Source organism: Suillus subalutaceus (genome assembly GCF_016647625.1).
Source record: "Suillus subalutaceus strain FC151 chromosome Unknown DFJ58scaffold_158, whole genome shotgun sequence".
NCBI classification, from domain to species: Eukaryota; Fungi; Basidiomycota; class Agaricomycetes; order Boletales; family Suillaceae; genus Suillus; species Suillus subalutaceus.
Genome location: NW_024540407.1, coordinates 1 through 25,831, shown reverse-complemented (window position 1 = coordinate 25,831; position 25,831 = coordinate 1). Strand labels below are relative to the sequence as shown.

General features: G+C 47.1%; 8 protein-coding genes across 8 annotated transcripts; 5 read left to right on the top strand and 3 right to left on the bottom strand.

Annotated features, from left to right (window-relative positions):
* Nucleotides 1-55: 55 nt before the first annotated feature.
* Nucleotides 56-1,730, bottom strand: DFJ58DRAFT_733812 (uncharacterized protein; the record flags this gene model as incomplete). The annotated part of the gene is made up of 5 exons (XM_041386352.1): nucleotides 56-574; nucleotides 627-1,206; nucleotides 1,330-1,505; nucleotides 1,559-1,632; nucleotides 1,673-1,730. 5 exons carry the CDS (start codon nucleotides 1,728-1,730, stop codon nucleotides 56-58), a joined length of 1,407 nt encoding a protein of 468 aa, XP_041238133.1.
* Nucleotides 1,731-3,106: 1,376 nt separating this feature from the next.
* On the top strand, nucleotides 3,107-3,466 carry DFJ58DRAFT_733811 (CHAT domain-containing protein; the record flags this gene model as incomplete). Its single annotated transcript, XM_041386351.1, has 1 exon — nucleotides 3,107-3,466. One exon carries the CDS (start codon nucleotides 3,107-3,109, stop codon nucleotides 3,464-3,466), a length of 360 nt encoding a protein of 119 aa, XP_041238132.1.
* Nucleotides 3,467-3,898: 432 nt separating this feature from the next.
* DFJ58DRAFT_733810 (uncharacterized protein) lies at nucleotides 3,899-4,942 on the top strand (the record flags this gene model as incomplete). Its single annotated transcript, XM_041386350.1, has 4 exons — nucleotides 3,899-4,497; nucleotides 4,564-4,615; nucleotides 4,703-4,816; nucleotides 4,862-4,942. The coding sequence occupies 4 exons, from the start codon at nucleotides 3,899-3,901 to the stop codon at nucleotides 4,940-4,942; spliced, it is 846 nt and encodes a 281-aa protein (XP_041238131.1).
* A 527-nt stretch (nucleotides 4,943-5,469) lies between these two features.
* Nucleotides 5,470-7,400, top strand: DFJ58DRAFT_733809 (uncharacterized protein; the record flags this gene model as incomplete). The annotated part of the gene is made up of 6 exons (XM_041386349.1): nucleotides 5,470-5,742; nucleotides 5,838-6,069; nucleotides 6,693-6,757; nucleotides 6,800-6,898; nucleotides 6,948-7,246; nucleotides 7,343-7,400. The coding sequence occupies 6 exons, from the start codon at nucleotides 5,470-5,472 to the stop codon at nucleotides 7,398-7,400; spliced, it is 1,026 nt and encodes a 341-aa protein (XP_041238130.1).
* A 193-nt stretch (nucleotides 7,401-7,593) lies between these two features.
* DFJ58DRAFT_733808 (uncharacterized protein) lies at nucleotides 7,594-10,803 on the top strand (the record flags this gene model as incomplete). The annotated part of the gene is made up of 11 exons (XM_041386348.1): nucleotides 7,594-7,669; nucleotides 7,721-7,899; nucleotides 7,969-7,995; nucleotides 8,074-8,317; nucleotides 8,484-8,608; nucleotides 8,668-8,728; nucleotides 8,788-8,853; nucleotides 8,904-8,982; nucleotides 9,021-9,112; nucleotides 10,500-10,719; nucleotides 10,782-10,803. The coding sequence occupies 11 exons, from the start codon at nucleotides 7,594-7,596 to the stop codon at nucleotides 10,801-10,803; spliced, it is 1,191 nt and encodes a 396-aa protein (XP_041238129.1).
* Nucleotides 10,804-15,433: 4,630 nt separating this feature from the next.
* Nucleotides 15,434-17,231, top strand: DFJ58DRAFT_619939 (uncharacterized protein; the record flags this gene model as incomplete). Its single annotated transcript, XM_041381025.1, has 8 exons — nucleotides 15,434-15,531; nucleotides 15,585-15,841; nucleotides 15,898-16,084; nucleotides 16,141-16,429; nucleotides 16,483-16,559; nucleotides 16,609-16,816; nucleotides 16,877-17,047; nucleotides 17,100-17,231. Coding segments are annotated over 8 exons (1,419 nt in total), but the record flags the coding sequence as incomplete, so codon positions are not given.
* A 450-nt stretch (nucleotides 17,232-17,681) lies between these two features.
* On the bottom strand, nucleotides 17,682-19,850 carry DFJ58DRAFT_908177 (amino acid permease; the record flags this gene model as incomplete). Its single annotated transcript, XM_041395095.1, has 11 exons — nucleotides 17,682-17,822; nucleotides 17,883-18,211; nucleotides 18,263-18,338; nucleotides 18,398-18,610; nucleotides 18,661-18,871; nucleotides 18,921-19,065; nucleotides 19,123-19,128; nucleotides 19,185-19,296; nucleotides 19,325-19,463; nucleotides 19,513-19,559; nucleotides 19,752-19,850. 11 exons carry the CDS (start codon nucleotides 19,848-19,850, stop codon nucleotides 17,682-17,684), a joined length of 1,518 nt encoding a protein of 505 aa, XP_041238127.1.
* A 160-nt stretch (nucleotides 19,851-20,010) lies between these two features.
* On the bottom strand, nucleotides 20,011-20,494 carry DFJ58DRAFT_733805 (uncharacterized protein; the record flags this gene model as incomplete). The annotated part of the gene is made up of 3 exons (XM_041386347.1): nucleotides 20,011-20,184; nucleotides 20,236-20,373; nucleotides 20,408-20,494. The coding sequence occupies 3 exons, from the start codon at nucleotides 20,492-20,494 to the stop codon at nucleotides 20,011-20,013; spliced, it is 399 nt and encodes a 132-aa protein (XP_041238126.1).
* Between the last annotated feature and the right edge of the window lie 5,337 nt (nucleotides 20,495-25,831).

Genomic DNA, 25,831 nt, shown 5'->3' with positions numbered 1-25,831 from the left:
GTATTGAACTTGATTCAAGTTGAGGACACTCTCCTTGTCTTGTCTTATTTGAATATCAAACTCTGGTATACGCCAGAGCCATGAACCGACCTTGGCTGATTACTCTTATCGAGTAGCCATACGTCAGAATCATCCTAGTTCGTAACACCCAGTGGCGCTTTCCCAAGGAGGGTTTTGGTGTGAGCTGTGTGTCGTCAATGATCTCAATGTCTGATGAGGAAGCAGTAGCAGATGCTTGTCGCTGCTTTTTCATCTTGCGCAAACTATCATGCTTGCCTTTCATGTTGAAGCACATGTGGGAGGGGCGAGCCAACAGCTTGGAAGACTTGAATAGGTCGTCAAAGTCGTTGCAGTCAGTGATGCTGTGGCATCGGATGAAAACATGACATCCTGAGTCAAGAGTGAAGGGGTGGGTGAGTGCTGATAGAATCCACCGCATAAAGCTTTCCTCAAAAATATCAATCTTCTGGATGTCGGTGCCAAGGGATGCGATGAGGGTGGGATCGTCTGAGAGCTGGTATTGCAGGAAGTATGGGCAGTGCACAACCCACTGCATCAACACTGGCGTATCGTCCTAGATATCAACTGAGTAAGTGCCATAAAAGCAAACCTAAGAACTGACTTACAGCATCAAACCAGTACAAGACAAAGTGCTGTTTAGCTGCCTGTTCCATCTCCTTGCGACGATCTGCCACCCTCTTACTCTCAATCTCCTCTCGTGCGCGTGTATTTAGATCACCTGCCCATAGCAGATCAAGTTGATCCGTTATGTGGGGGGCCTTTGATACCTTATGAACCGGGAAGGCGTGCATGGCAGAGGCATTGTCGTTCTGAGAGAGCATCGGAAGATGAGGGGGTTGTGACAGTGGGGGCAGACGAGGGGGTTGTGACAGTGGGGGCAGACAAAGGGGTTGTGACAGTGGGGGCAGATGAGGGGGTTGCGACAGTGAGGGTAAACCAGACTGCTGTGATGGTGCAGGTGGTTGCGCAGGAGCTGTCAAGATGTAATGGAATGATGGGAACATAGGCTGTTCAGTGCCAGCAGACTGAAGTGCATGTTGAAGCGCCCTCAACCCATCATTCATCTCAACTCCAGTGTCGAGTGACGAATCGTGCCAGTTGGTCTCCAAGTCAGCAAAACTCTCCTGATCAAATCCCCAATCCCACTCCTGCTGCATATCAGCCTGAGGGTGCTGGTTGTCTGCGCTATCAGCGACATGCACCGGACATCCCCCATCCTCAGTAGTGCAATGGGTAAGACACTTTCCATGTGGGTATCGCAGCGCACGAGCTCGGCGATAAAAGGCACTGATGCATGGGGCACCTCACTTGCATAACTTCTTGCTGTTGGGTTGTAGCTGAGAACCCAAGGCTAGAGGCTGTGTTGAAGGGAAAGGAGCTGCAGAGGCTGCGCCAAGAGTCGGAGAACCTCCTGGGATGAGAGCCATGATATCTGGATGCGATAGAATCTGAGGAAACCAGTGGAAGAAGGAACAGGATGGATGCTGACAAGGAAGGTTAACATGATGGCCGATAGCACAATATACATATCACATACCCTGACCATTGGCTTCCCTGAGTTCCCATTCTTATCACTCCGACAGATGGTGAGCGGAAGAGTACCTCCACAGACTGCACAATTGAAGGTGAGACCACTCAGGGATTCACGCACAGCTATGTAAGCTGGCCAGAAACACGATGTCCGCTTGCTGCAAGGAAGACATGGCCATAACGAGAGATATGATGTGCACAGAGGGGGCCAGAGAGAAGAGTAGGTGGGCGGGCAAGAGACAAAGTAGGCCGGCAGGAAAGATGAGGTGGGATGGGCAATGAGCAACCACAATATGGTGGTGCATTTTGATCAGAGCACGAATATAGTGTGCCATCTACATGTAGTGGGCGGGATGACGAGTGCATCAGCAGGCATCCGCAGTGGGAGGAATACTGGTGGGAGGCAGGATGGTAGTGGTGGCATTGCAAAGGTATGTCCGAATAAGTTAAAGCTCCGCTTAGGTCAGCCGCACTGGCCGAAGGGCCCCAAACTTTGGCCCCCGAGTGGCCAGATCACAGACATTCTGAAAGGGCTGTGAGTGACGAGATCAGGATTTGATTTGGAAGAAGAGGAATTGTGAGTATATGGATGGTGAACAACTGAAAACACAGCAAAAATGCCTCTGACAAGCGTTCCAATGTGTTTAGTGCTGCTGTGGTCCAGTCCCGAACTGCGGTTTGAACCTGACCAATGGTCAGGTTTGTCCTTGGTTTGGTCCACAGTTCTGCATTTTGTGTGGACCGAACTGGAGTGAGGTTGGTGGTCTGCTGTCTCTCGGACAGTTCGGATGTAGGTTCGGACTTTCCCGAACCGTTCTGAACCGCGAACCGAAGCTTCCTTGTGACATTGGTGAGGCACACACTTATGGTCATTTTGACTTCTGGATCCTCGAGATTTGCACTGACTTTGAATTCTGTCTGGTTCCCCATGGTCACTTTGACTTCTGGGATCCTCGAGATTTGTATTGACTTTGAATTCTGTCCGGAGGCTTGCATCCCACACCTCCTGCTGTCCAATAAAGCTCCAGGTATGAATTAACCATCAAATCAACCGCAATAAACTCAATAAACTGATTGATATATTACATTGATATATTTTTTAGGATGCTTCAATGCATATGGCTTTAGAGATTGGTTGTTTGCTTTGTTTGCACATAAAAGGAGCAAGCCCCACCAGCCTGTGAGTAGTGATGTGCATGGCCCGGCCTCAGGCCATGGGCCAGCCCAAGCCGGGTCTGAATAGGCAAAGCCAAGCCAGGCCAAAGTCACGGCCTTGTGACAGCTTTGGCCTGGCTTGATGTTATGAAAAGCCGAAGCTGCCAGCTCAGGCAGCAGCTTATTTCATATAAATCTTGCCCATACCATTCTCCCGCTTTCATCATGGATGTCACAATTACATGCTGTACTGTACAGTGAACACTTGCAATGAACTACATGTTTCATCATACCCTAATATTATCTCGGATTTTTCACCCACTTTGAATGTACCCCGGGACTTGAACGACTATGATGGATGACCGTAACATGTTGATCCTCCTTTGAGCCAGCCTTTCTCATGCGCAACCAACCACTTTCACCCCTTGATATCGCCCAAATGGATCTCTCTCGCCATCAATTTGCATTTCTTTCTGCCTGTGAAACTGCAGTCGGTGACTTTAAGACGCCCGACGAAGTGATACACCTTGCGGCTGGCCTGCAATTCGCTGGGGTTAAGAGTGTCGTTGGAACATTATGGGTGGTCAACAATAGTACTGTCCAGCGCTTAGTCGAGGCATTCTACAGAAAGTTGTGCGGGGATGGCAAAATGAATCCCAAAGGAGCTGCCCAAGTGCTGTACCAAGTGGTCCACTCATTGACTCATGACAAGGACATGCCCCTGGACCAGCACATAGTGTTCGTGCATATTGGCGTATGATCTCTGTTGAGCTCAAGCCTCGCTGACTGAATGTGTCGCAGATCCCTTGACAGGATGTGAGTGTATTGATCCTCTGTGCTCAGGCCTCGCTGACCAAACGAATTGCTGATCCCTTGACAGAAAGTGAGTGTGTTGATCTTCTGACGAACTCGGGCCTTGCTGACCAAACACATTGCTGATCCCTTGAAAGTCTCGTGCTTCATGTTCCCGCTACCTGCCACTACTCATTGCTACCCATTATGTTCTTGTTTACTTGTATTGGGCTGCGGCTCAGGCCGAGCCAGGCCAAAGCCAAGCCGCCATTGATGGCTTTGGCCTGGCCTGCAGTTCTTCAAAGCCAAAGCCGTCTGAAGCCAGGCCAAAGCCGTGACTTTTAGGCCAAGCCAGGCCAGAACATCACTACCTGTGAGTGATATTTCGACTACTCATACAATGTCTGAATCTGATGCACAGTGTGCCCTCAATGTGGACGGCTCTCTTAAGGATGCCAAGGATATGGTCTTTTACAACGATCCTGACGATACTGTCCCACTTAGCGCTCCCTCCTCTGCCCAGCCAGCCTCATCTACTAGTACTACTCCCACAGGCTTAGACACCTTCTCTGTGCTACTGCAGACTGGGCGCAAACCGGCGCCACTTACTGCAGGTTCTCGATGCTCTATTTGCACCTCCAAACCTTCTGCTTGCCTCTGTGATGCCGACAATGCTTGTTCTTCAACAAGCCGCAAGTGCGCGTTATCTAGTGCAACTGAGCAGCTAGTTAGGAAAAAGGTTGTGTTACAGCTCTCAGCTCCATTATCTGACAATGAATTGGCTGGTGCCGACACGGATATTGATACTGATCTTGGTGCTCCTGGTGCTGGTCAATCAGATGAGGCCGAAGATGAAGATGCACCAGATAAACCTGAGGACAAACCTGAAGATCTTCTAGACACCACTCTCCGAGCCGCATTGTCAAAGACTGAGCGTACCGCTGATGTTCGCACCATCTTCACTTGCGACAGCAAACATTGGGTATACAAACCTTGCAAGTACGTATTTAGTACTACATGTGGTTACTTGCTGATGTTCGGTGGGGATGCTGGTGAACTTGAAAGCAAATACAACCTTTCACAGAGGTATCTCTACACTACGCACGCACATTTGTCGGTAAGTTTATGTCTTCTTTCTCTCAACTGATCACTGATATGATATATCTATCAGTAATAAAGGCCATTTTCAACTTCTATTTATTAGCTTCACTCGCTACAGTACCCTACACTTGCATGCATCGCACAAGACTATCTACCTATTCAAGGCAGCTCCGTTCTCTCCGAGCAGGCATTCTCAAGTGGAGGAATCACTTCCACTGTGTGACACAATGCACTCGCGACCTCCACATTCATGGTGTAACAGGTGTTGAAGGGAGCATATAGGAATGGGCACCTTTCTGCAGCAGTAGAGGCTGAGGGACATGCAGCTTTGTTGGACATGTAGCTATTCGTACAAATACTCTGTCTATGTTTTTTCTGGTAGCTGTAAAAAAATTGGGTTTGGTTCACGTTCGAACTGAAAAAAAACGAACCTGACCGTTTTGAACCATTCACAAAGGTCCAGTTCGAGGTTCGGCGAGTCTAGTAGAACCAGACCTAGGTTCAGTTCTCAGTTCTTGCTCAACCCTCTATGAACCAGATCAAACCAGACCGCAGCAGCACTAAATGTGTTGAGTGGGTGATATATGAGTTCCATAAAGAAAGGTAGGGTTGAAGTATTCTTTGTCTCCAGCCCCTGTGGACGATATAAAAGATATAGAGAAGATGGGGCCAAGGAAACTCACAATGATTTGTATTAAGAAAACAGCGAGAGCAAGTGAAAAGTATTGCAATATCATTTTTCCAACTTTCGCAAACTTTGCATGCAGGGAATGGTTAAGTGATACTAATCTAAATATGATGCTTGATATTATCTATGCAGGCTAGGACGCAGTATAGAAGCATACCTTTGAGCAGACATATTTTGTCTCCATGCTGTTGATGGCATACCATGACCGTGCCCAGGGCACCTATCTCTCCTCACGGGAGACACAGTGCCTTCGCAATGCTGCAGAGGGGTTATTCCAGGATTGCCAGCATGAAACTCTTGCATTCCTGTGCAACATCAACAACAGTCACTGGACGGCAGAAAAATGTACCATGTCTGTGTTCACAAAGATGAACACGCCTGCAAGAAATCGTCAACAAGTCCGCACCCTCATTGATATGACACAATTTCGGCAGTGGCACATGTATGATCCTGAGGTTAGTCTTGTGTTGAGCTAATTCAAGCTGGAACCAACCATACACAGAAAATCGCAGAAAGACGGTGACCTGATGTTGCATTCTGTGACATCAAGTCTTTAATTTCTGCACCTACTAAGTCCCCTGTGGACCGGACAGAAAAGCATGGATCAATAGGGAGCTCTTTATCCGTGGACACCGCTGATGGAGAGGAAGAGGTGCTTGATGAAGAATACACTTGGCTGGATGAGGTAGTTGCATCTGTGCAAGCTCAAGATTCAGCCTTCGAGGTTGAGGCCGAAGTGGATATCCATGCACCAATTGTGACAAGGATCTTGTCAGATGAATGTGAGAGTGTACCTGACCAGGCTCTAGAGAATGATGGCTGTAGTACTGACAGCACTAGTGACTTGGAGGATGCAGACACCGAGTGGGCCAACTGGTAGAGAAGAGGCTCAGAGAAAATTTTGAATTTTGGGTCACATGTTTGTTAACAACTTGTTAAGGCTCTGGAGTCTGTTTGGACATTGAATTCAAAAAGAAATTCGCAATGAGAATTCAATTTATGTGTCAGGTGACCTACTCACATGACCTTTGGCAAGGAATGCCAGCACACCTCTTATCTCTGATATTAGCCACTCATATCCTATATCCTTGAGAGATGCTCATGTCTGACTCAGACTCATCTATTGTCGGCACAATCTAACCCTTACGTGCACTTATGACATTGGGTATGTCACTTATTACTCACATGACACATCTGCATTTTTTTGATTCATTCCATCCACCATATCAATGGTCTCCTTTTTTCAGGTCCTTTCCTCCTACATACCTGCTGTGACATGACTCGGACAAAGATGAGCACAGGTGTTCAGCCTCAGTTGAATGACCGAGAGACCACCACTCTGCAGTCCATATTGAGGATTGGGAGAAGGCAAGTGGGAAGGAACAACAACTGATATTCAAAGCAGCCGCCAGGGAGGCCAAGGTCTTGGCTCCAAAGATGGACAAAGAGCTGTTGAAGGAAAGGAAATATGTAAGTGTTTAGTCTTTGATACCGAGTCATGCTGCATTTCAGTCACCCTTGACAGAGATACCGACAGTGGTTCCACAATCACAAGAAGGTCCAGACCGATTCCAAAGCACCCACCAAGCCAAAAGAGAAATGGACGGCACGGTGAGTCATTGAGGAAGAGTGCAAGGCCAAGATTCTTCAGCAAATTCAGGAAGAAATTGAGGAAGAGACTGGAGAGAAGCCTGCTCACAAGGAAGTACTGAGGAGGTATCAGCCGACCATGACAGCAATCATGTACCAGCTGGACAAAAAGGAGTTGCAGGAAGCTGAGGCAAAGGCTGATAAGTGGACAAATCAAGCCCCCAATGCTGCTGTCCAGGCCAAGACAGCTAGGAAGAAGGGTGAAAAAATGGTCAAGAACTTTGCCAAAGAAATGTTTACTCAGGCCGGTATGAGAGTCTTTGTTTTGGGTTCCTGGAAGGATGAGAAGGGGGGGCTGCTTACATCTGGGTGAGTTCTTCCAGTCACTCGTTGGTTGGTTGGTTGGTTGGTTGGTTGGTTGGTTGGTTGGTTTGTTGGTCATTGTGCTAACTTTGTTTGTTGCAGGTTTGACTTCAATGAGCAGCTTAGTAAGGGATCCAGCTTCATGAAAGGCAAGGACTAGCAGGCCATCCTACCAGTATGGGAAGATTTCATTGGTGATGCATTTGGTGAGTCTCTCCAGTCCTTTCAGAAGGACTTGTATTCAATCCATGTCTCCAAGGCCAAGATCAAGACCAGGACACCACACTGCTCAGAGGCACTTGGCGGGTCCCAAAACCATACCATAAATTTGAGCTGGACTGTTCGGTTCACCAATGTTGCCTGAGATGGAAGATTTATTCCTCGAGACCAAGAAGGCAATAATTTGGTCATTCCTTACCATTCATTACAGTAAGCCAGATGACCAATACCCATTTCATCATCTGATGCTGGCTGGAACAGGAACATATTGTGGAAAGCCCAAGGTCCCAGTGCCCTGGAGCAACATCATGAAGGGGCAGTTCAAATTTATCTCCAGCATATACCTACCTGATGATACCAAGATCTTGGAGCCATCCAAAATGCTCCACACTGATGCCAATGCAATCTTGGACTTTTGGTGGGACCGACAGGAAACCCAGGTTGGACCAACCTTCAAATTCAAAGCCTGGATGGATGAAAAGGGCTGAATGCGTTCTCCTGTTGCCAAGGATGAATCTTATGGCGATGCTGATGATGTGAGTACCAGTGCAAGGCCGACAAGAAAGCCATTGGCAACCACAACATTGTCACTAACCTCAATTCCCAAAGGGTAGCTGAGTTCCACCAAGCGACCCTACATCAGTTCAACTGAGGACAAATCTGACAAGACCAAAGCAGGGGCATCTCTGCCTGCAGTTGAACAACACCTGCATGGCCGCACAAATGCTGAAGACACTGACCGGTTTGATGATCGACCGGTGCCAAAAGCTTTGGCAAGCGCACCAGAGGTCATGAAGACCAACCATCAGTCTCCTCAAATGCCAATGCCAGCCATAAACCTTGCCCCAAACCCTGCACGTCCTTAGGTATATCTATGCATAAGGTGCGGGAAAGTTCTGTTCTGTGCCGGTTTCGTCACTAATCCTTCTGCTCCATTATATGAACTGTTCTCATGGTTTTCCCCTCCCCTCCCTCATCGTTGTCTGTGATCTCGAGGCAGTCAGAGCTCTCCACTGATATGTAGGCTTGGTCCCGGACATTGCCCTTGATGGGCTTACCATCATTTGTGGACTTGTCTCCCTTCAACGCCCATTCCTCAACCTGGAGCTCACCGTTGTTGAACCATCCTTCAAACCTGGTGCTGGCAAGGTACGTCGCTACTGTGAAGCCTATATCTAGCTATCTACTGACTTTGTATTGTTCAACAGTCCTTTCTCCTCTCCCGCTTCGCAGACGACACCTACACTGAGAGTTATATCAGCACTATTGGTATGTCGCTACTCTAGGGCCTATACCTACCTATCTACTGACTTAGTATCATTCAACAGTCCTGTCTCTGGTGAGTATGAAGCTTTTGAAGGTCTATCAATGCAAGTTGCTTCCTTATCACATGTGTGAGTATTGTCAGTAGGCAATCAATTTTACTTCTCATTTTCATTTTCAGTCGCTATGTTGATCCTCGCACAAGGCATGATCACATCGAACTTCAAACTGAGCAATGGCACAACCAAATCAACTGATTGGTTGATTCCTATCTGGACTACTGTTTATGCAATTGTAGTGATGGAATGCCAAGCATTGCAGATGCTGCCCCAGCTGTTGAGGGTAGTGATTGGCTGTCACTGACTGGTATTGACCTCGTTGATTTGTTTGGTATGTATTTGTTTATTCTGGTATGCTCACCTGACCTTCTGCAGGTCATCAATGGATGTCATTGGAACCTCAACCATGCCATTGCTATCCCAACAAGATGCTCATCTACCATGGTTACCTGGGGTGCTCCCCTCTATATCTGATGATTGCAATTTCGATTTGTACCCTTGCAAACTATTGTCAATGCCACCGAACTTGTCCTTAATTCAGTATTGAGGCACAATGCAAGGCGCTATGCCATCTTCATAATGTATGCGCTTGTATGTGTCATTATTTACATCCGAACCAATATTTGTATTATAGATGCCATATCGACCATACCTAAATTCTCAGTTCTCCAATGCATACAACATTTATCTTGAAATTTTGCATCACGTTGACCACCACTTGAATGAAGCACTCCATCGCAACACGCCCAATTGGCGTCTACTCAATGGATGTCCATGTTGTACTTACAAACTCAAAGATGAGCCTCCGCTAGCACTTCAGTGGCTTGTCTCTATTGATGGCAACAACAGCCTCAAAAGATGGGCATCTTCAACATATGGTGTTACTCCACTGCAAGATTCTCGAAAGCCTTGTTCTGACTACTGGGTTGATCGCACAAGTGTTGATATATTCAAGGATGAAGGTTGAAGATCGGCAGTATGTATTATTCATATGTGTAGCAATGGTAAGCTAACTCAAGTAGCTGAGCCAATCAAACTCAGATCTACAAGATGACTGGGAAGATTCAGTAACTGAGACAGTGGAGTCTGAGGGTACTTTCAATTGCACACAGCAGTGGCGAAATGCTGGGCCCGAGCAGCGCAAGAAAATGTTTTCTGTTTTTGATGAGTCTGGCATCTTCATTGCAGCATGTTGGCATTGGTTTGTACTTCTTGCTTGCGATATGGTGCAGAGTGGTGAACTGTAGGTTCCAGTTTCGTTATCCATGCATTATGCTAAATTTAACCTTAGTGCAAAATACCCCTTAGCTTTGATAAACCAGTTGCTATCCATTTTGGTACGAATGGTGGATGTGCTTACAATATTGGGTGTATGTTCACAAAGACTCTAGCTAACAGCAGTGTTGGTCCCCTTGCCCCAAACCTCAATTTGCGCATGATGGTTGGCACATTTCACGGTCATGCTCATAACTGAATGTGCCAACTAGATTGGCACCCTATGTACATTGAAGGGACCGGACCGACCAAGGGTGAGGGATGTGAACATATATTTTCATCTTCAAACAATCTTGCATGGAGCACCAGACATGTGTCTCCATTTCATCTCCATCAAATAATCGAGGAGCATTTCACCTTCTGGGACCAGGATAAATATGCAGCGTTAAGTACATCTCATTTCACACACTGCCAAACATTTGGTCAACTAATAGTGTTGATAGGCATCCTTTTACGAAATCATTACAGAGAAGCGCTAACTCTCATACATGAAGTCTCCACTGAAGTGTCGGCTGTTAAACAAGCTCTCAACCTGACTGATGCTGACTTTGCTCAGTTCCATACTGATGAAAGATCCTACCTCAAATCTCTGAAAGAGCAGCCTCTCAATGACAGACTTCAAATTCGCTATGTCAAGGTTCTTGATGATCTGGCTGAACAGCGGTGAGTTTGACTCTAGTAGTCATCGCATATTCTTCCTCCTTTACTAGATTCATAAATTTTAGGTTAGAATGGGAGAAGGCCTAAGAAGCTGCCAATCAGGTGCTGACGTGTATCCCTGTTGGTGACTTACACCAAATTAATAGCACACTGAAACTTTCACTGCCCATATTGAGGGTCGGCTTAGAATTGAAGAGTAGTGGACAATCGGAGGCGATGAATATAACAAGTACAGGGATGAAGTGGCAATTCTCGGCCTGAAGCACAGCGAGGGCAAAGAATATTGACTTTGAATTAGTGTACTAGGCAGACCACTTCCAGCACCCAGTGCTGCAGACCACTGTCTCCTAAGATAAAGCGCTGGTAGGTAGGGCATCGAGAAGCTAGTAAAGCAGTAGGGCAGCAGTTTCGAGCCTGCGAAAGCTCTCGTCAGGGGGCTACCACTGCTCCGACTGCTTGTACTTCTAGTTCTATGTAGGAAGCTCCCTTTTAAGCCTGTCGAGTGGGAGTAAATGGTCCATGCACGATATACCTTCCTAGCATGGTGTAGGCAAAGCAATCTGCCATCCGAACTCATGACCCACCTGTGGAAAGGTCCAGCTGATGGGATATATTTATTCACAAGCTTGAGATCTTGAGCCCAGAGCCTTTAGCCCCTATGAGCAAATAAGGAATACAGCAGATTGTTCTTTCAAAACAATCTCGGACTTCTAGGTATCCATGTAGGTAACGACATCCAAAGTCATTGCTCCAGAAGTATCGTGTAGCTCTTGATGAGTTAGAACATCTTGTTGTCATGCACTTATTCGAGCTATCCAAGCTCTCACTTTCATTGATGAGTAAGTAAATGATATTGTGTTTGAGGGAAGCTGATCACTGTTGGCAGGGTGCAAGCTACAACAACAAATAGGAAAGGTGTTACAGAGACACTAGGATGCAATTCGGAATGCCATCAACAAGTACAATGCACAGGCTACTGCCTTTAATCCTCCGACCACACTTATCATGGAGGGATATCACCGAGTATAGCTTCCTAGGAGAATTTGATGTTCTCCGATATTCATGCACTGACACTCGTGAACTTGACTGGACCAAGCTGATGCATAGAGAAGCCCTGGTCAAATTCTTCAAGCTTCATGGTGTGCATGAAGAGGTTAAGCACCTCAACATCAAAGTTTGTTGTCTGTGGACTGCCATTCATGATGAAAGCGCACAAATGTCTACAACCATCAGTAAACTCCTTCACTCAAATCCTCCACTGGGTAGGGAGCTGCAGAAGCACTGGAAACTGCACTCTGCAGTTAACTCAGTACATTTGTTCTGGCTAGATGAAATTAAGTTGCAATCTGGTTTTTTCAGGTATTCGAGGTCATGGACAATGGATTGGCTCCTTGGTGGAGGATGAGTCCGGTGCAGTAGACTGTTTGAATCATCCATTCAGAGTGTTTGTCTTTCAGGTATTGAATATATTTTGATCAAATCAATCCCAGATCACAATGACACTGATGCCACCGCTTCAAAGCATGCTACAGAACTCATGAAATATGAGGAGCAAATACAGACTACCCAGGCCATTGCAGATTATACATATATCAACTATTGTAGATTAGTAGACTCAATGTTTGGAGTACACAACGTCAATATCAACACTTTGGTCACCCCAACACTTTGGTCACCCCCTTACAGACACCTCTTAGGTTGATTGTCACCTACAGAGGTTTTCACCTAAGAGGTGCTTTTCTGCTGGTCTGCCGGTGTTCTGTGGTCTTTCCCTGTTGTGCTTGGGGACCAAAGGCCATGGACCATACATGAACCAAAGACCATTGGGAATTATGTTATGGGAGTACCACAGGATGATTTGGACCACTTGAATTCTATATGATACAGGGGTGTCTGGGGTCCTCAAATGCCAATTTCTTTGGAAAATTCTCACTATATGTATTGCATCTATGCTCTGCACCCTCCATAAACCTAACAAATATTCTTATATATAATTGAACAATATATCTGGTGGGTATATGGAAAAAATGAAAGTCATTACTTTAATTGAACTTCTTAATGAAAGTTGTAGTATGTGTTAAGGCGAGTCTATATGTGATCATACCTTATCAAAATTTTGAAGGGAAGGTGAGATATGGCCATAACAAAAATTGTTGTCAGGCTTGTTTACAAAAAACAAAAGTCATTATCCTTGATGAAAGTTGTAGTCCTAGTGAGGGTAGGTCTATACCTGCACATATTTTGTCAATTTGCTATCATTTGGAAAAGATATAACCTTTGTGCAAAAACAATAAACAGGGAAGACCACATGCTTAATGGGAAAGACCATAGGCATAATATTCATCTAATAGGGAAGACCACAGGTGTGATATTCATTTAATAGGGAAGACCACAGGTGCAATATTCATTTAATAGGGAAGACCACATTTTTAATGGGAAAGACCATAGGCATAATATTCATCTAATAGGGAAGAACGCATGCTTAATGGGAAAGACCACACTTTGGTTAAAGACCACAGTAACTCACTTGTGGTCTAAAAGACAAGCCGACAACAATTTTTTGTATTGCTTATAACTTGCTGAAATCACATGCAATTGCTTAGATAATACAACATACATTCCCACCCCAAGTAGTACTACATATTTTATCAAAGCATCAGACCATGGGAAATTATTATGTTATGAACACATAGTCTATTTTTGCCATTCTTATGAGTCACCTCACAGTCAGGGGCATTACCACACAGCAGATTTCGAAATTTCAGGCACCTGTGGGAATTTCTCCTTAATTTGTCATTCCCCATAGTTTCATAAGTCACCCCACAGTCAGGGACATTACCACACAGCATGATTATGCAATTTCAGGATCATTACATCAGATTTCATCAGGGGGATCTACATAGTTATAGCTATATGTAGTTGCAAATACTGTCCCCAGCATCAGTTCAACATTATGAACAATGTATCAGCAGCTCATGACAGCAGGTGAAGCCTTTGTGGTGCTGTGTGACCACCCTCTCCTGATGGTTCACTCCCTGGGAAAAAATCAAAATTGCGAAATGGTCTTCCCTGTTTATTGTTTTTGCACAAAGGTTATATCTTTTCCAAATGATAGCAAATTGACAAAATATGTGCAGGTATAGACCTACCCTCACTAGGACTACAACTTTCATCAAGGATAATGACTTTTGTTTTTTGTAAACAAGCCTGACAACAATTTTTGTTATGGCCATATCTCACCTTCCCTTCAAAATTTTGATAAGGTATGATCACATATAGACTCGCCTTAACACATACTACAACTTTCATTAAGAAGTTCAATTAAAGTAATGACTTTCATTTTTTCCATATACCCACCAGATATATTGTTCAATTATATATAAGAATATTTGTTAGGTTTATGGAGGGTGCAGAGCATAGATGCAATACATATAGTGAGAATTTTCCAAAGAAATTGGCATTTGAGGACCCCAGACACCCCTGTATCATATAGAATTCAAGTGGTCCAAATCATCCTGTGGTACTCCCATAACATAATTCCCAATGGTCTTTGGTTCATGTATGGTCCATGGCCTTTGGTCCCCAAGCACAACAGGGAAAGACCACAGAACACCGGCAGACCAGCAGAAAAGCACCTCTTAGGTGAAAACCTCTGTAGGTGACAATCAACCTAAGAGGTGTCTGTAAGGGGGTGACCAAAGTGATATCAAAAGTATCTGGCAGTCCAAGTCCCTGTGTCATCCTTTACCTCTATCAGTGAACCAGAACAACAGTGAAATCCTCAATTCACCCCCAAGACCATGTTCCACTTACACCTTCACCTCTATCATGGATGATGCACATGGGAGGAAGGAAGAGGAAGCAGAAAGGATGGGAATGGGTGACCAAGTTTGTATGATCCTAGTTTAGATGATCCTAGTTTAGGGTTCGGAGTGCAGGCCGCTGCACTCCGAACCCTAGACTAGTTCTAGTGTCACAGTTCGAGCATCACAGTGTCACAGTTTTGTCCACCTTTAATATCACACTACAATTACAGGACGTGTTCATCATGACATCGCCTTTTCATTGCAATCTGGCTATTGTTCTCAGTCCCACTGAGGCCAACAATCTTTTAAGGCTGTTGGAAGACAACATACCTCTCTCCGGTGAACTGCATCGCCTCCATCGATATATGGTTTTGCAGGCTCGAGATCCAAGACATGTGCTTCCAACCCCGGAGCCATCTCCCATTCCTGAAGTTTACAACCCCACATCAGCTGTTCGCCGTAGAACAAGCGATGACGAGGGTTCGGATGATAATGATTCTCCTCCCGCAAAACGCCTTAAATCAAGGTTGCAAACTCCTGAGGAACCTTCCGAACCTCCCGAACCTGGTTTCAATCCCCCGCTTAGAGCAAACCAGGACAATTGTCCTCGAGGAGCCCGCCCTTTGCGTATACGTGCTAACGGTGCACCTGCCAGTGCATCTGAGCATGATATTCTGTACCCTGAAGAAGAAGAGGAGGAAGAGGAGGAGGGGGGGGAGGAGGGAACTGGACAAGGCACTTGGCGAATGCGGGCTTCTGGCCCCATGATTCCATATAGTGAACAAGCCACCACAATTATTGCGGAACTGGCTTCGGCTCACTCTCTGTCAACAGTCCACAAACCGCTTACCTGGTTGAGGGATATTGCCCATCATGTGCAGACCCCGCATGTGGAAGATGAATCACTAACATCTGTTGCTGTCAGATGTAGAGGGGTGGCAAGTAAGGACATTCGAATCAGCTTCCTGCTCATGGTCAACTGCATGGCCCTAGTCTGCAAATGTCAAATGTACATCTCCCGCTTTATTCGCTTCACTGTTATTGATAGGGCATCTTTCACAGCATGCGGCTCAAGACTGGATGGTCAGTAAAAGAGATATACGATAATGAACTCCAGACTTGTCCCGCAACTACCAACATCACATACCGCACATTTGTGAACTGGCATGCCACGGGCAGCAAGTTCATTGCCATAGCTAGTGGCGGTTCCATCTATGCGCTGGTGCTTATCGCTGGACTTGGCCTCCGGGTTTCCGTTGCAACCATGGTTGGCACTGTTCATTTGCAGTTGGCAAACATGCTGCGTTCGCCTCCAGAAGGTAAGCTGCCACAGTTCTTCAGCATGGGATGTTCAGTGACACCATCACGCATGCAGGCTCTCCTCAAAGGAAACTTGTTACAGAATACATTGCACCCACCATCGCACTCATGTGTCACACATTCCCGCTCAGCATGAACTCCATGTTCCATAGCGCAATGATTGAGAAATTTGCGGTCCGCAGGCACATTGACTGCACGAATCTTGAAGTTTCAGACCGCTTCTTCGACACCATTATACTAAAGTGCGTCTTTGATATTGTGGTATAGCAGGTATCAACTAATACAATTATTGCTTAAGTTCTTTTATACCACTCCCACGCAGTCAGAGTGTTTGGGCTACCTGCTCCACCCCGGTACTAGCGGATGTATGCAGAGTTCCACTGCAGAGCTTGTCTGACATTGCAGAGGACGAAATTGACGAAATTGAACACATCATCATTCATACATCATATAATCCACAATCTCCCTCCAATAAGCGCTTAAAGGCACCTCGAGATAAAGCTCTCAATGCCGAATGGACTGTGAAAGAAAGGTCATATGCTGAGTCAGGTGAGAAGGCGGCAAGCATCAACGACTTGCGCGGGAAGGTGTGTACGGTTCTGCTCAGGTTGCAGTGTTTCGGTATTCTCAATCTATACAGCTTGCACAGATGTACTGCGGAGGTGTCAAGAAATCACCTGACGCATACTTGCGTATCCCAATGTCAATTATTCCCAAGTGTGTAACCGCTGTCTCAAGCCTTCCCTCATTGACACGAGATATTCAGCCATCACTTAGAGCTAAGGAATGCGGATGGGTCGTTGATGGCATTTGTGTCAACAGGGCTTCCCCATCATATCAGATCCTTGCTCGATGTGAACCTGCTGGCCGCTCTGGGAAATCCTGACTTACTGCAAGGGAACGACTCAAGTTTACCTGGCGGCCAACCATTTCAGGCCATGCACCTGTCATGGTACAATAGGCACTGCACTTCTGTAAGCTTCCTCGATCCCCCCAATATTATTGACAGCTGATGATGATCAATGATGTATCAGGGTCATGACGCCCCCTCCCATGTCCAGCCCTGGTTGCTTGAGAAGGAGGGCATGCGCACCAACTACAGCCAGATGATACCTTATGTTTCTAAGGATCTTCAGCAACACCAACAGATTTATGAGACCTTGACAAGGGTATACGCTCAACTGTTTGAGTGGGTCCGAACTCTGGTAAGCGGTTTACACTTGAGCGCAACCAATACCCTGACACTATCTCTGTAAGATGGAAACTTACTTAACGGATGAATTTGAAATGCTCATGGAGGTTGCAGCCACCTTACCAGGCAATTGCACGTCACCCACTATCCCTTTCATATCTCTGGTAATCAACATCAATGTCTGTACCAAAGCCCATCGTGATAGCTCTGATCGACATTTGTGCCTGGTCATACCTATTGGTCAGTTTGAAGGCGGAGCCCTGTGCTTGCTGGAAAACGGGCTCGTCCTTGAGTTACGGTCTGGTGATATCGCCCTCTTCAGGTCCAGCGAGGTTACTCATTTTAATCTCAACTACAGGGGGGCAAGGGCTTCCCTGGTGTTCCAGACCGATAGAGAATTTGCGGCCTGGCTTAGGGATCACAATGGATGGGCGAACAATACCACTATGCATTCTTTTGTGTGATATATACTTTTTACCGTTCATTACCCTAGCACTTCGATGCAGCAATCCTATTGTTCTAACCCTGCCATAGCTTTTGACATTGCAGAAACGGCATTGGGACCCGATCGAAGGTGGCGGGCACAATGAAGCCTGCCTCGCGCATAGCCTTGTTCCTGGCATCTGCAGTCTCGCTATCGCTGTTCGTCATACTCCCTGCCTGTCCAAACTGTACTTGACACCATAGTAGAAGCGAGCGCCAACATACAGGATTGGCCAGGTAATAAAAAGGATGTAGTTGGTGACGAAGGTTACAGTACTCCAGAGAAAGACGGTCCATCCGCTGAACTAGAGAGTATAGGAATAGTCAGTCTAAGCAGTATTAGCGGATATGAAAAGTTAACATACAAAACAGATGGTGATCGTTAAAACGACTGCCCACCACGCTGCGTATGGCTGGAGATTTGTGTAATAAGGGAGCGTCTTGCGGTCGATGCCTTGGACCTGCATGCCCTTGTAGAAGCGGAGATATGTCATCGAAATACCAAACCACGATATAAGGCCAGCGACGGCTGTCATGTTGGAAAACCAAACGAACACTGAGCCCGCACTTGTTGACACAGCCATGAAGGCAAGAAGGGAAAAAGTGGCGCAGAAGAGGCCAGTAACGTAAGGCAACCCGTTGCGTGTAGTTTTGAGGAAGACCTTCGGAGCATTTCTTGAGGCTGCAAGACCGTCTACGAAGTGCATTAATTTCAATGAGTTGGCTGCCAGATAAGTATACGTACAAATTGCACGAGACGCAGTGTACAAGTCACTAGATGAGGCGGACCATGCCGAGGTCAACAAACAAGCATTGACAATCTGGTTCGAATAGCGATGAGAAATTTCGATGTAAAAAAGGAGAGACATGTGCGGCTTACTGAAGGAAGATATTGAATTCCGGCTAATTCGATAGCGATGACGAATGGAGACCGGGCAGTGCTACCGGTCAATTTGAGTAATGGGTTGTTGGATGGCACAAGCAGACCAATGACGAGTGTGCCAGCGATGTAAAAAACCAATATACAGATATATACTCGACGGATGGCTTTGGGCAAGGTACGACGAGGATTCTTTGCTTCTCCAGCAGCAATCTAGGTGATATTAGTGATCAATAGATTGATAGGCCTAGAATACAACGTACAGCAACAATCTCAGTTCCAATGAACGAGAAAGCGGCCTGCGTCAAAACAGCGCACCAGCCAAGGAATCGTCCTTTGGCACCTTCGATGCCATTATACCGAACGAATGGTCCGGGATTTTTCCAGTAGCGGAATCCAATACGGTCATGGGTTGGGCTACCTCCCAAATCGACGACTATACCGAGAATAATAAGACCGGTGATTGTGATGGATCTGTAGTAATCTCAGAATACGAGATCGGGATATAGTACTCGGTACACACGCGAAGATGAATTCCGTCTCGCCGTAAGCGCCAGCACCGAGCATATTAATGGTGAGAACGACGACAAGACACATGACAACCCATACTGAGTCATTGACAGTATCATTCCAATAGTTTATCAATAATGCAGCAGCAGAAATTTCGGCTGGGACGATAACCAATGTCAGCGGACACGCTAAGAAGATGCATTAAACCTAAGTACTAGGTGCTAAAAAGTAAGAGGTCAGTAATTGCGAAAAATGAACGAGGAAGAATGGAATGTACAGGTAATCATCCAGCTATAGCAGTAATTCCAACCCGTGGTAAAAGAGAATGCAGGGTCAACAAAGCGCTCGGCCAGTTTCATTTGACCACCAGGTATAGGCAGGAAAGCAATCTGCGCCTGAGACGTGCAGCAAGCATACCATTTCTCCCAAAGTGATCATGACGCAATAGACGATGGTGCCCATGAACATGTAGCCGAGCAACAGACCGACGGGGCCCCCATACATCAGAGAGTCTGCGGTTCCAACAAAAAGACCAGTGCCTATGACACCACCAATACTTGACAGAGGTGAGAATTCACCAGGAGAAAGAAGACCAGTCAACACACCTGATCATGGCGATGTGACGATTCTTGAGTTTACGTTGCAGGGGGGCCTGATTAGAGTCATTAGACTCTTCATCGTGGTCTGAGACATCAGGTATGTAACGAAGGTGTTCAAGATACGGCCGGCTCTCAATAAAGGTCTCCAAAGCGAACACAATAATGATGCTTTAGCCTACCGCGAGTCAGCTAAGCCTTGTCCAAGCCAATACCGGTGTGGATCGCCTGCCGCTCTTGATACTTACATGGGTCAAAGGAACGAGGGAAGGTCTAGGAGAGGGGCAGAAATGAATACACGTGATTCGAAGACAATCAAAGATACTACTAGCCTTCCATGGGCGCATTGAAATGAAAACGCAGTCGCAGCAAGATGTCTCACAAGGCGTTCACACTGTTCCAGTGATAGTGGATCGTTGAACATGACCGCGCCTGAGTGATCAAGTAATGAGTAAAAGTGTATCGAGAGCACCTTGACGTCAATACCTCGACACGTTTTTGAGTTGATCAATCCAGAAGCTCCTGTGGACACCAGCGAAGAGCCTTGAGCCACCGCGACTCGTCGTCCTTGGTGTTATCGGCATCTTTTTGCTGCGATAGGTTAGGAGGGGATGATCCCTCGCTTTCGAGAGTTCCCAGGTAGCCTTTGACAAGATCTCGCAGCTCGTCGTTCATGAGTAACTATACCACAGGATAATGAGCCCGCAACACCATGCAAATATTTGCACGTACCTTGTCGCCCACAATCGCAGGTATTGCTCTAACGAAGACCTGCACATACCCGTTACTTGCTTCATCTCCCGTACATTCCGATTCCAATGAGGTCAACTTAGCCAATCCCTCAAAGCGTACACCCCGGTCGAATGCTGACTGTACTTCTTCGTAGTGTTCCGTGGAAATCCACCTGGTTATCCACCGATGTAGATATCCACCCAGTTATCCACGTGGATAACTCGGTGGATAACCCAAGGCCAAAATAGGTGTGGGCCATGCGCGAGCGAGCATGTGGACATCAGCGTCAGTGAGATGTTGTGGGTGGGGGAGTTTTGAGGTCTGCGAGAGCGGTAGGGCGGGCGAGGAAGGGGCGGAGCTCAAAGGACGATGGCCTTGTGTGGCAGGGCACATCCTCATAGTCACAGTTCTCGATGATCGAGATGTGCTCTAGCTTGGTGCGTGTGAGGATAGTGAGGAGTTCGGACCAGATGCTGGTAGGGCTGCATCTGTGTGCGATAATGTAAACTATTTTGAGGTTTGGGCATCTTGGGGTATCGGAATCCGTCCTGGGGATAGAACGCAGCAAAGTTGTGAGATTATCGCATGATATATGCAGGTCGGTGAGTGCCTGAAAAGCCTGGGGTGCATGGAGAGGCGTGCTTTTGAATCCTATGTGGAGGGTGAGGTATCGGAGGCGTGGCCATAGAGCGATAGCTTCGAGCAAGCCGTTTGAGATATCGCCACCGAAGGATCTGGTGAAACCCTCAGGATAACTGAGCAAGAATGACACTAATTCCAAGGTGTCAACCCCGTCTACGAACTCAAGAGCTTTGAGGCGTGCCGAGGCAGTACAGAGCTTTAGAAAATGGCCTTGCGAAATGGAGTGTCTGAGATGTTCAGGGCGGGTATCGACGGTGGGCAGGAGGAGGTTGAGGGCGCGGATGGATGCAACACGAGAGTCGTACCATAAGAGAGAGCGCAGCTTTGAAAAGAGCGGGGCGTCTTTGGGTGCACTCGCTAGGAGCAATGCGTGTGCAGAGGACTGATGGACGGAACTGGTCGGGTGAACCGGGGAAGGACTGGGTGACAGGACCAGTTCATTACGCAGGGACTTGATTAGAAACTAGATTTCACTCATGTGTGAGTGAATGACGTTTAGTCTTGGGTCGCGACAGGTGAGTGCGAGGTTGAGGACGGAGCGTTGACCTTCAGTATTAGGAAACGGTAAGATTACAGACACCAGTCCCAAATAATAACTATCATACCTCAATGGACATAAATTAGATTTTTTTTAAATGATACCTGGCGAAAACTGAGTCAACAAATCGAGCATTGAACGCAAGATGATCTCTGTCAGGCGAAAACGGCAGTGCATGACGGTCAATTGCAGTGTGGCATGGTACGTTTCTTTTGTAGCGCTAAATTCAGCGCTTCTGTAAGATAATAGAGAGATACGAAATGATTGGGGGAGCCCTGTGCGGGTATGAGGATAGAGGGAACTTTGAGATTTTTTTTCGCTCGTGACTGTAATAACAATAAGATTATATTCTGAGTCGGAGAGGGTGGGCCACCCTAGGGCGGCGCGCTATCAAGTGTGCAAGCAAGCGATTGGTGATGATCCAATAATTGGCTTTTGAATGTATCCGCAGGCGAGACGCGCCCACTCAAAAAGTCCATCAGCTTTTTCAGCCAGGGTTGCGAATTCTCTGTCCCCAAAACGCGGGAGCCCTTCCAGCTCCTCGATACGTAAGTGCGGATGTCGCGCTCTGCGGCAGCTGATGAAATATCGTCCATGGACATCCGTCGGATATGCTGAGCACCTGAAAGCTCAGCCTCGATATCAGGAAGCGGGCGAGAAGTGATGATGATCCGGAAGTTGGCTGGGAGTTCTGTGATTCGTTGAACGCCTAGTTTGCCCGCAAGAATTCGGAGAAGGCGGAGCCGTCTCTCGACTGCACCGCTCTCTTCCAGTACATCTATTACGATGACGACAGGTCTTACAATTGACCCTGAGAGCTTCCCCAGTGGTTTCATGAGTAGTTTGTCCCACTGCTGGACGATATCCGCTGTAGTCTTGAACGAACTCGCATCTTTGACTGCCTCTGCCAATGCTCGTCTCATCTCCGGATCACGGTCGGCATCTCGCTAGTGATCGAAGTAGTAACATAAACCGAGCCCTCCCACATCGTTGAACCAGTTAGCAATCGTGTGGGCGATGGCCGACTTGCCCTTGCCTGCAGGGCCAGATAGCCAGAGCACACGCTGAACATCATCTCCGGCGGTGTTGACCCAGTCTGTGATCTCGGATATGATTTCTGTGCACGTGCCTGGTAGGCATTGTTTCCCAGTATCTCATCCCGCGCCATCCGCATACGTCATGCTGCTTAGATCTAGCGTTTCGCCTGGAGACGTATGAATAGACGTCAAGTCAGAACAACGTACAAACCCTTACCTGTAAGATGGACATAGATGGCTACATCGCGAGTAACTTGCTTCTGGAAGTTGTCCATCAGCTTATCCAACATTTCACCGTAGCCTCGAATTGCATCATCTGTTTCCTGGCCTATGTTCTTTCCAGCTCTACCCCCTACGATAATAGTAGAACATTGAGACTGTGAAAAGCGCAGTGACTTGCAAAGACTCACAAAAGTTCATGGTCTCCGAATAATCTCTGATAAAATGGGCACATTCAAGGGTCTGCTCAGAAATCTGTCCAAGGATAATGTGCATCGACGAAATCTGGTGAAGCCTCTTGTCTTCTGTAAATGAATGTCACCCAACTTCTGGAGAAGGCCGCGTATCGCTGTATCGCGATCCGCTTGAGCGAGAAACTACCTGCACGCATAACGACTGAGATAAAGATACGAATGAGACCAAACCAAACATACTTTAGCGGCCCAAGACAACACGCCCAGTGCCATCTTTGCATATGGATGTACCTATGGAGCAGGAAGTTCGGTTCCATCGAGATATATGGTCCACACCTCGGAGTCCGCGAGCGTCCCGATAACACTGTCGAATATCCTGAGTGGTTGAAGATATCTATCCTGGAAATTATATGCAGCCTCGAGGTCCGCTGATGCATTTTGGACGGTGGATGCTCCAGATGTTACATGTCCTGAAAGTAGCTTTATGAGTTTTACGGCCCCTTCGGTGTTCTGAAGTGCCGATTGGGGATTGGCGCCTCGTTCTGCACCAGAGGGAGCATCCTGAACCTGTGCGACGACTAAAATTTAGAGAGGAGAGGCAAGTAAAAGGTGAGAAAAAAAAACAGACATATTCAAGTAGACGTCGTCTCATCCAATGAACCCTGGATTATTAAGAGTAATCTCCAAAATTCCATCCGAAACATTGGTCAGTGTACCAGACCACGACTACTGCGAGTACGAAGCACTGAGATTCAATGCGTGTGAACGAGCCTCGCGAAACTCACCGCTCGGTAAGTATTGTTGCTACAGCAATCAAGAGGTCAGTAAGGCGCGGCGTTCCAGAGGAGGTAGGGGGCGCTCCTCACCGATGTCGTCCAGCAAGCAGGGATGCATCGTACCACCTGCAACTAGAGGCGTGTTCAACAAACGAGAGCGGCTCATGGCCCTTGCGTGCTAAGGGCGTGGGTGTGGAGGAAGGGGGCAGTGAAGCCACGCTCACTCAGCCTGGGGCAGGGACGGGCCATACCAAGCGTCGTGGGTGGGGAGGCGGACAACGCAAGGGGAGCTCGAGCTATTAAAAAAAAATGCTCACCATCGCAACCACCGTCCTGCGCATTCATTGTGAATCGATTTGGCGCGCCTGGGGCTCGAGGCCAGGTTGGTAGATGAGTCGAAGATACATGGATCGATCGATACAAATAATCACAAACATCACTTCAACTCCGATGGGCCATCTTTCCCGGACTGTAAGAAGTCATCATTGTTTCCGTTTCCCGGGGACCAACTTGTCCCGCAGGCAGACTTTGAAATAGAATGAGGATGGTTATTCGAACGTTCATTCTTCATCACGGGACCAAGGGCCAGGTGAAATTGACGCGGTCCTGCCGTGCCTGTCGCGGTCGTGACGCACCTGTGACGCGGCACTGAAGTGGCATATGTGACGTGGCTCCGTCACAAATACTAGGGTACAGATTATGTTCAAACACTACCTTATGTCGCTCGAAATGAATTCCAAACACTTTGTATCCTCGCTAATGATCAACATATGAATGTTCAGCTGTGTACAGGCCCTGGAATGCTGCATTCACCTCTCACCAATTTCACAGTGCTTGTCCTCTGTGTTCGTACTACTGGGAATATTCTGTGCATCTTGTGTTTGTATTGTATGGTCTCTAATCATTGATCCAAAGTTTGTTTTCAGACAGCAGTGTGAATTATTGTATCACTGTGTCAAGTCTCGACCCCACCTTATCAAGTCCGGCAGCCCTCCTCTGTGCTCTGTACTATCACGTCAAGCCCCAACCATGCCATGTCAAGGCTTCAGTAAGGCTGGATCAAGCACTACTCACACTACGACAAGTTCTCCCCAACATATTCGCAGCCTCCGCACTAATGTAAACCTCCACACTTATCTATGCTGCGTCAAGGCCCACTTGCATGCCGCGTCAAGCATAGCACATGCCGCGTCACAGGCGAGTCAAGCAAGTTGTGACGCGGCCATTCCTCGTCAATGCCGCGTCACTGCCGCGTCTCACCTCACCATGCCGCGTCACACTTCACCCATGCCGCATCACTGCCCGCGTCACATCTATACATGCCGCGTCAAACCTCAGTGCCGCGTCAATAACTGTCAGTGTCACTTAGGGACATAATCTAAGCATTTCTACGGGCAGTGGCACTCCAAAAAATTATTTCTCCACCCTCAACTCCTATGGCCTAGAGCAGAACCGGTATCGCGCTGTTGGAAATCTATATATACCATGCCTATCGTGAGTGCTTTGAGATACAGAGCGCACTTGTTTTAACCATACTCTAGGAATTAATCAAACATATATTCAATTTTTTCTATCCCAGCGAGAGGGGGGATCAAAATCGTCCAGCTCAACCGCTGGTTGGGGACCTCATTCCCTGCTATGACCGCTCCGGTGCGCCGTTCCACTGATGCTCTTTGCGAACTCAAATTCGAACTGTAGAACAGGTAATGTAATAGCTTATCTTCCAGCCTCTGTGCAGACCGCTCGGCCATCACATGCTTTAAGTGAGCAATGCTTCAGTGACTCTCTGCTTGCCTCCCTGACACTATAGCTAACACATAGGTGCTCCACACATTCCAACGACTCCTATCACACATAGAACTGTGCACTCCGCCTCAAACGCTCCATCCCTCCCTCGACTCATGAGACACCACTCCCAGGAGATCTTTGATCTTCGCACAGACACAAAACATATGCCACACCGGCGTACCCGAAGTGCTAGTCCTTCTACAGCCCGAGCAAATCAACGCCGCGGTCCAGATCAACCATCCGACTCTCTACGTCCCAAATCTGCCGCTGGTGACCAGATCCTGACAGATGACCTGTGGGACCCATGGCCGGACGGAGATTTTGAAAGGTTATTCACGTGGGATGAGGTAACAAAACTAATAATCTCGCATCCAAAAGAAGCATTCTATTGCGATGGATGCT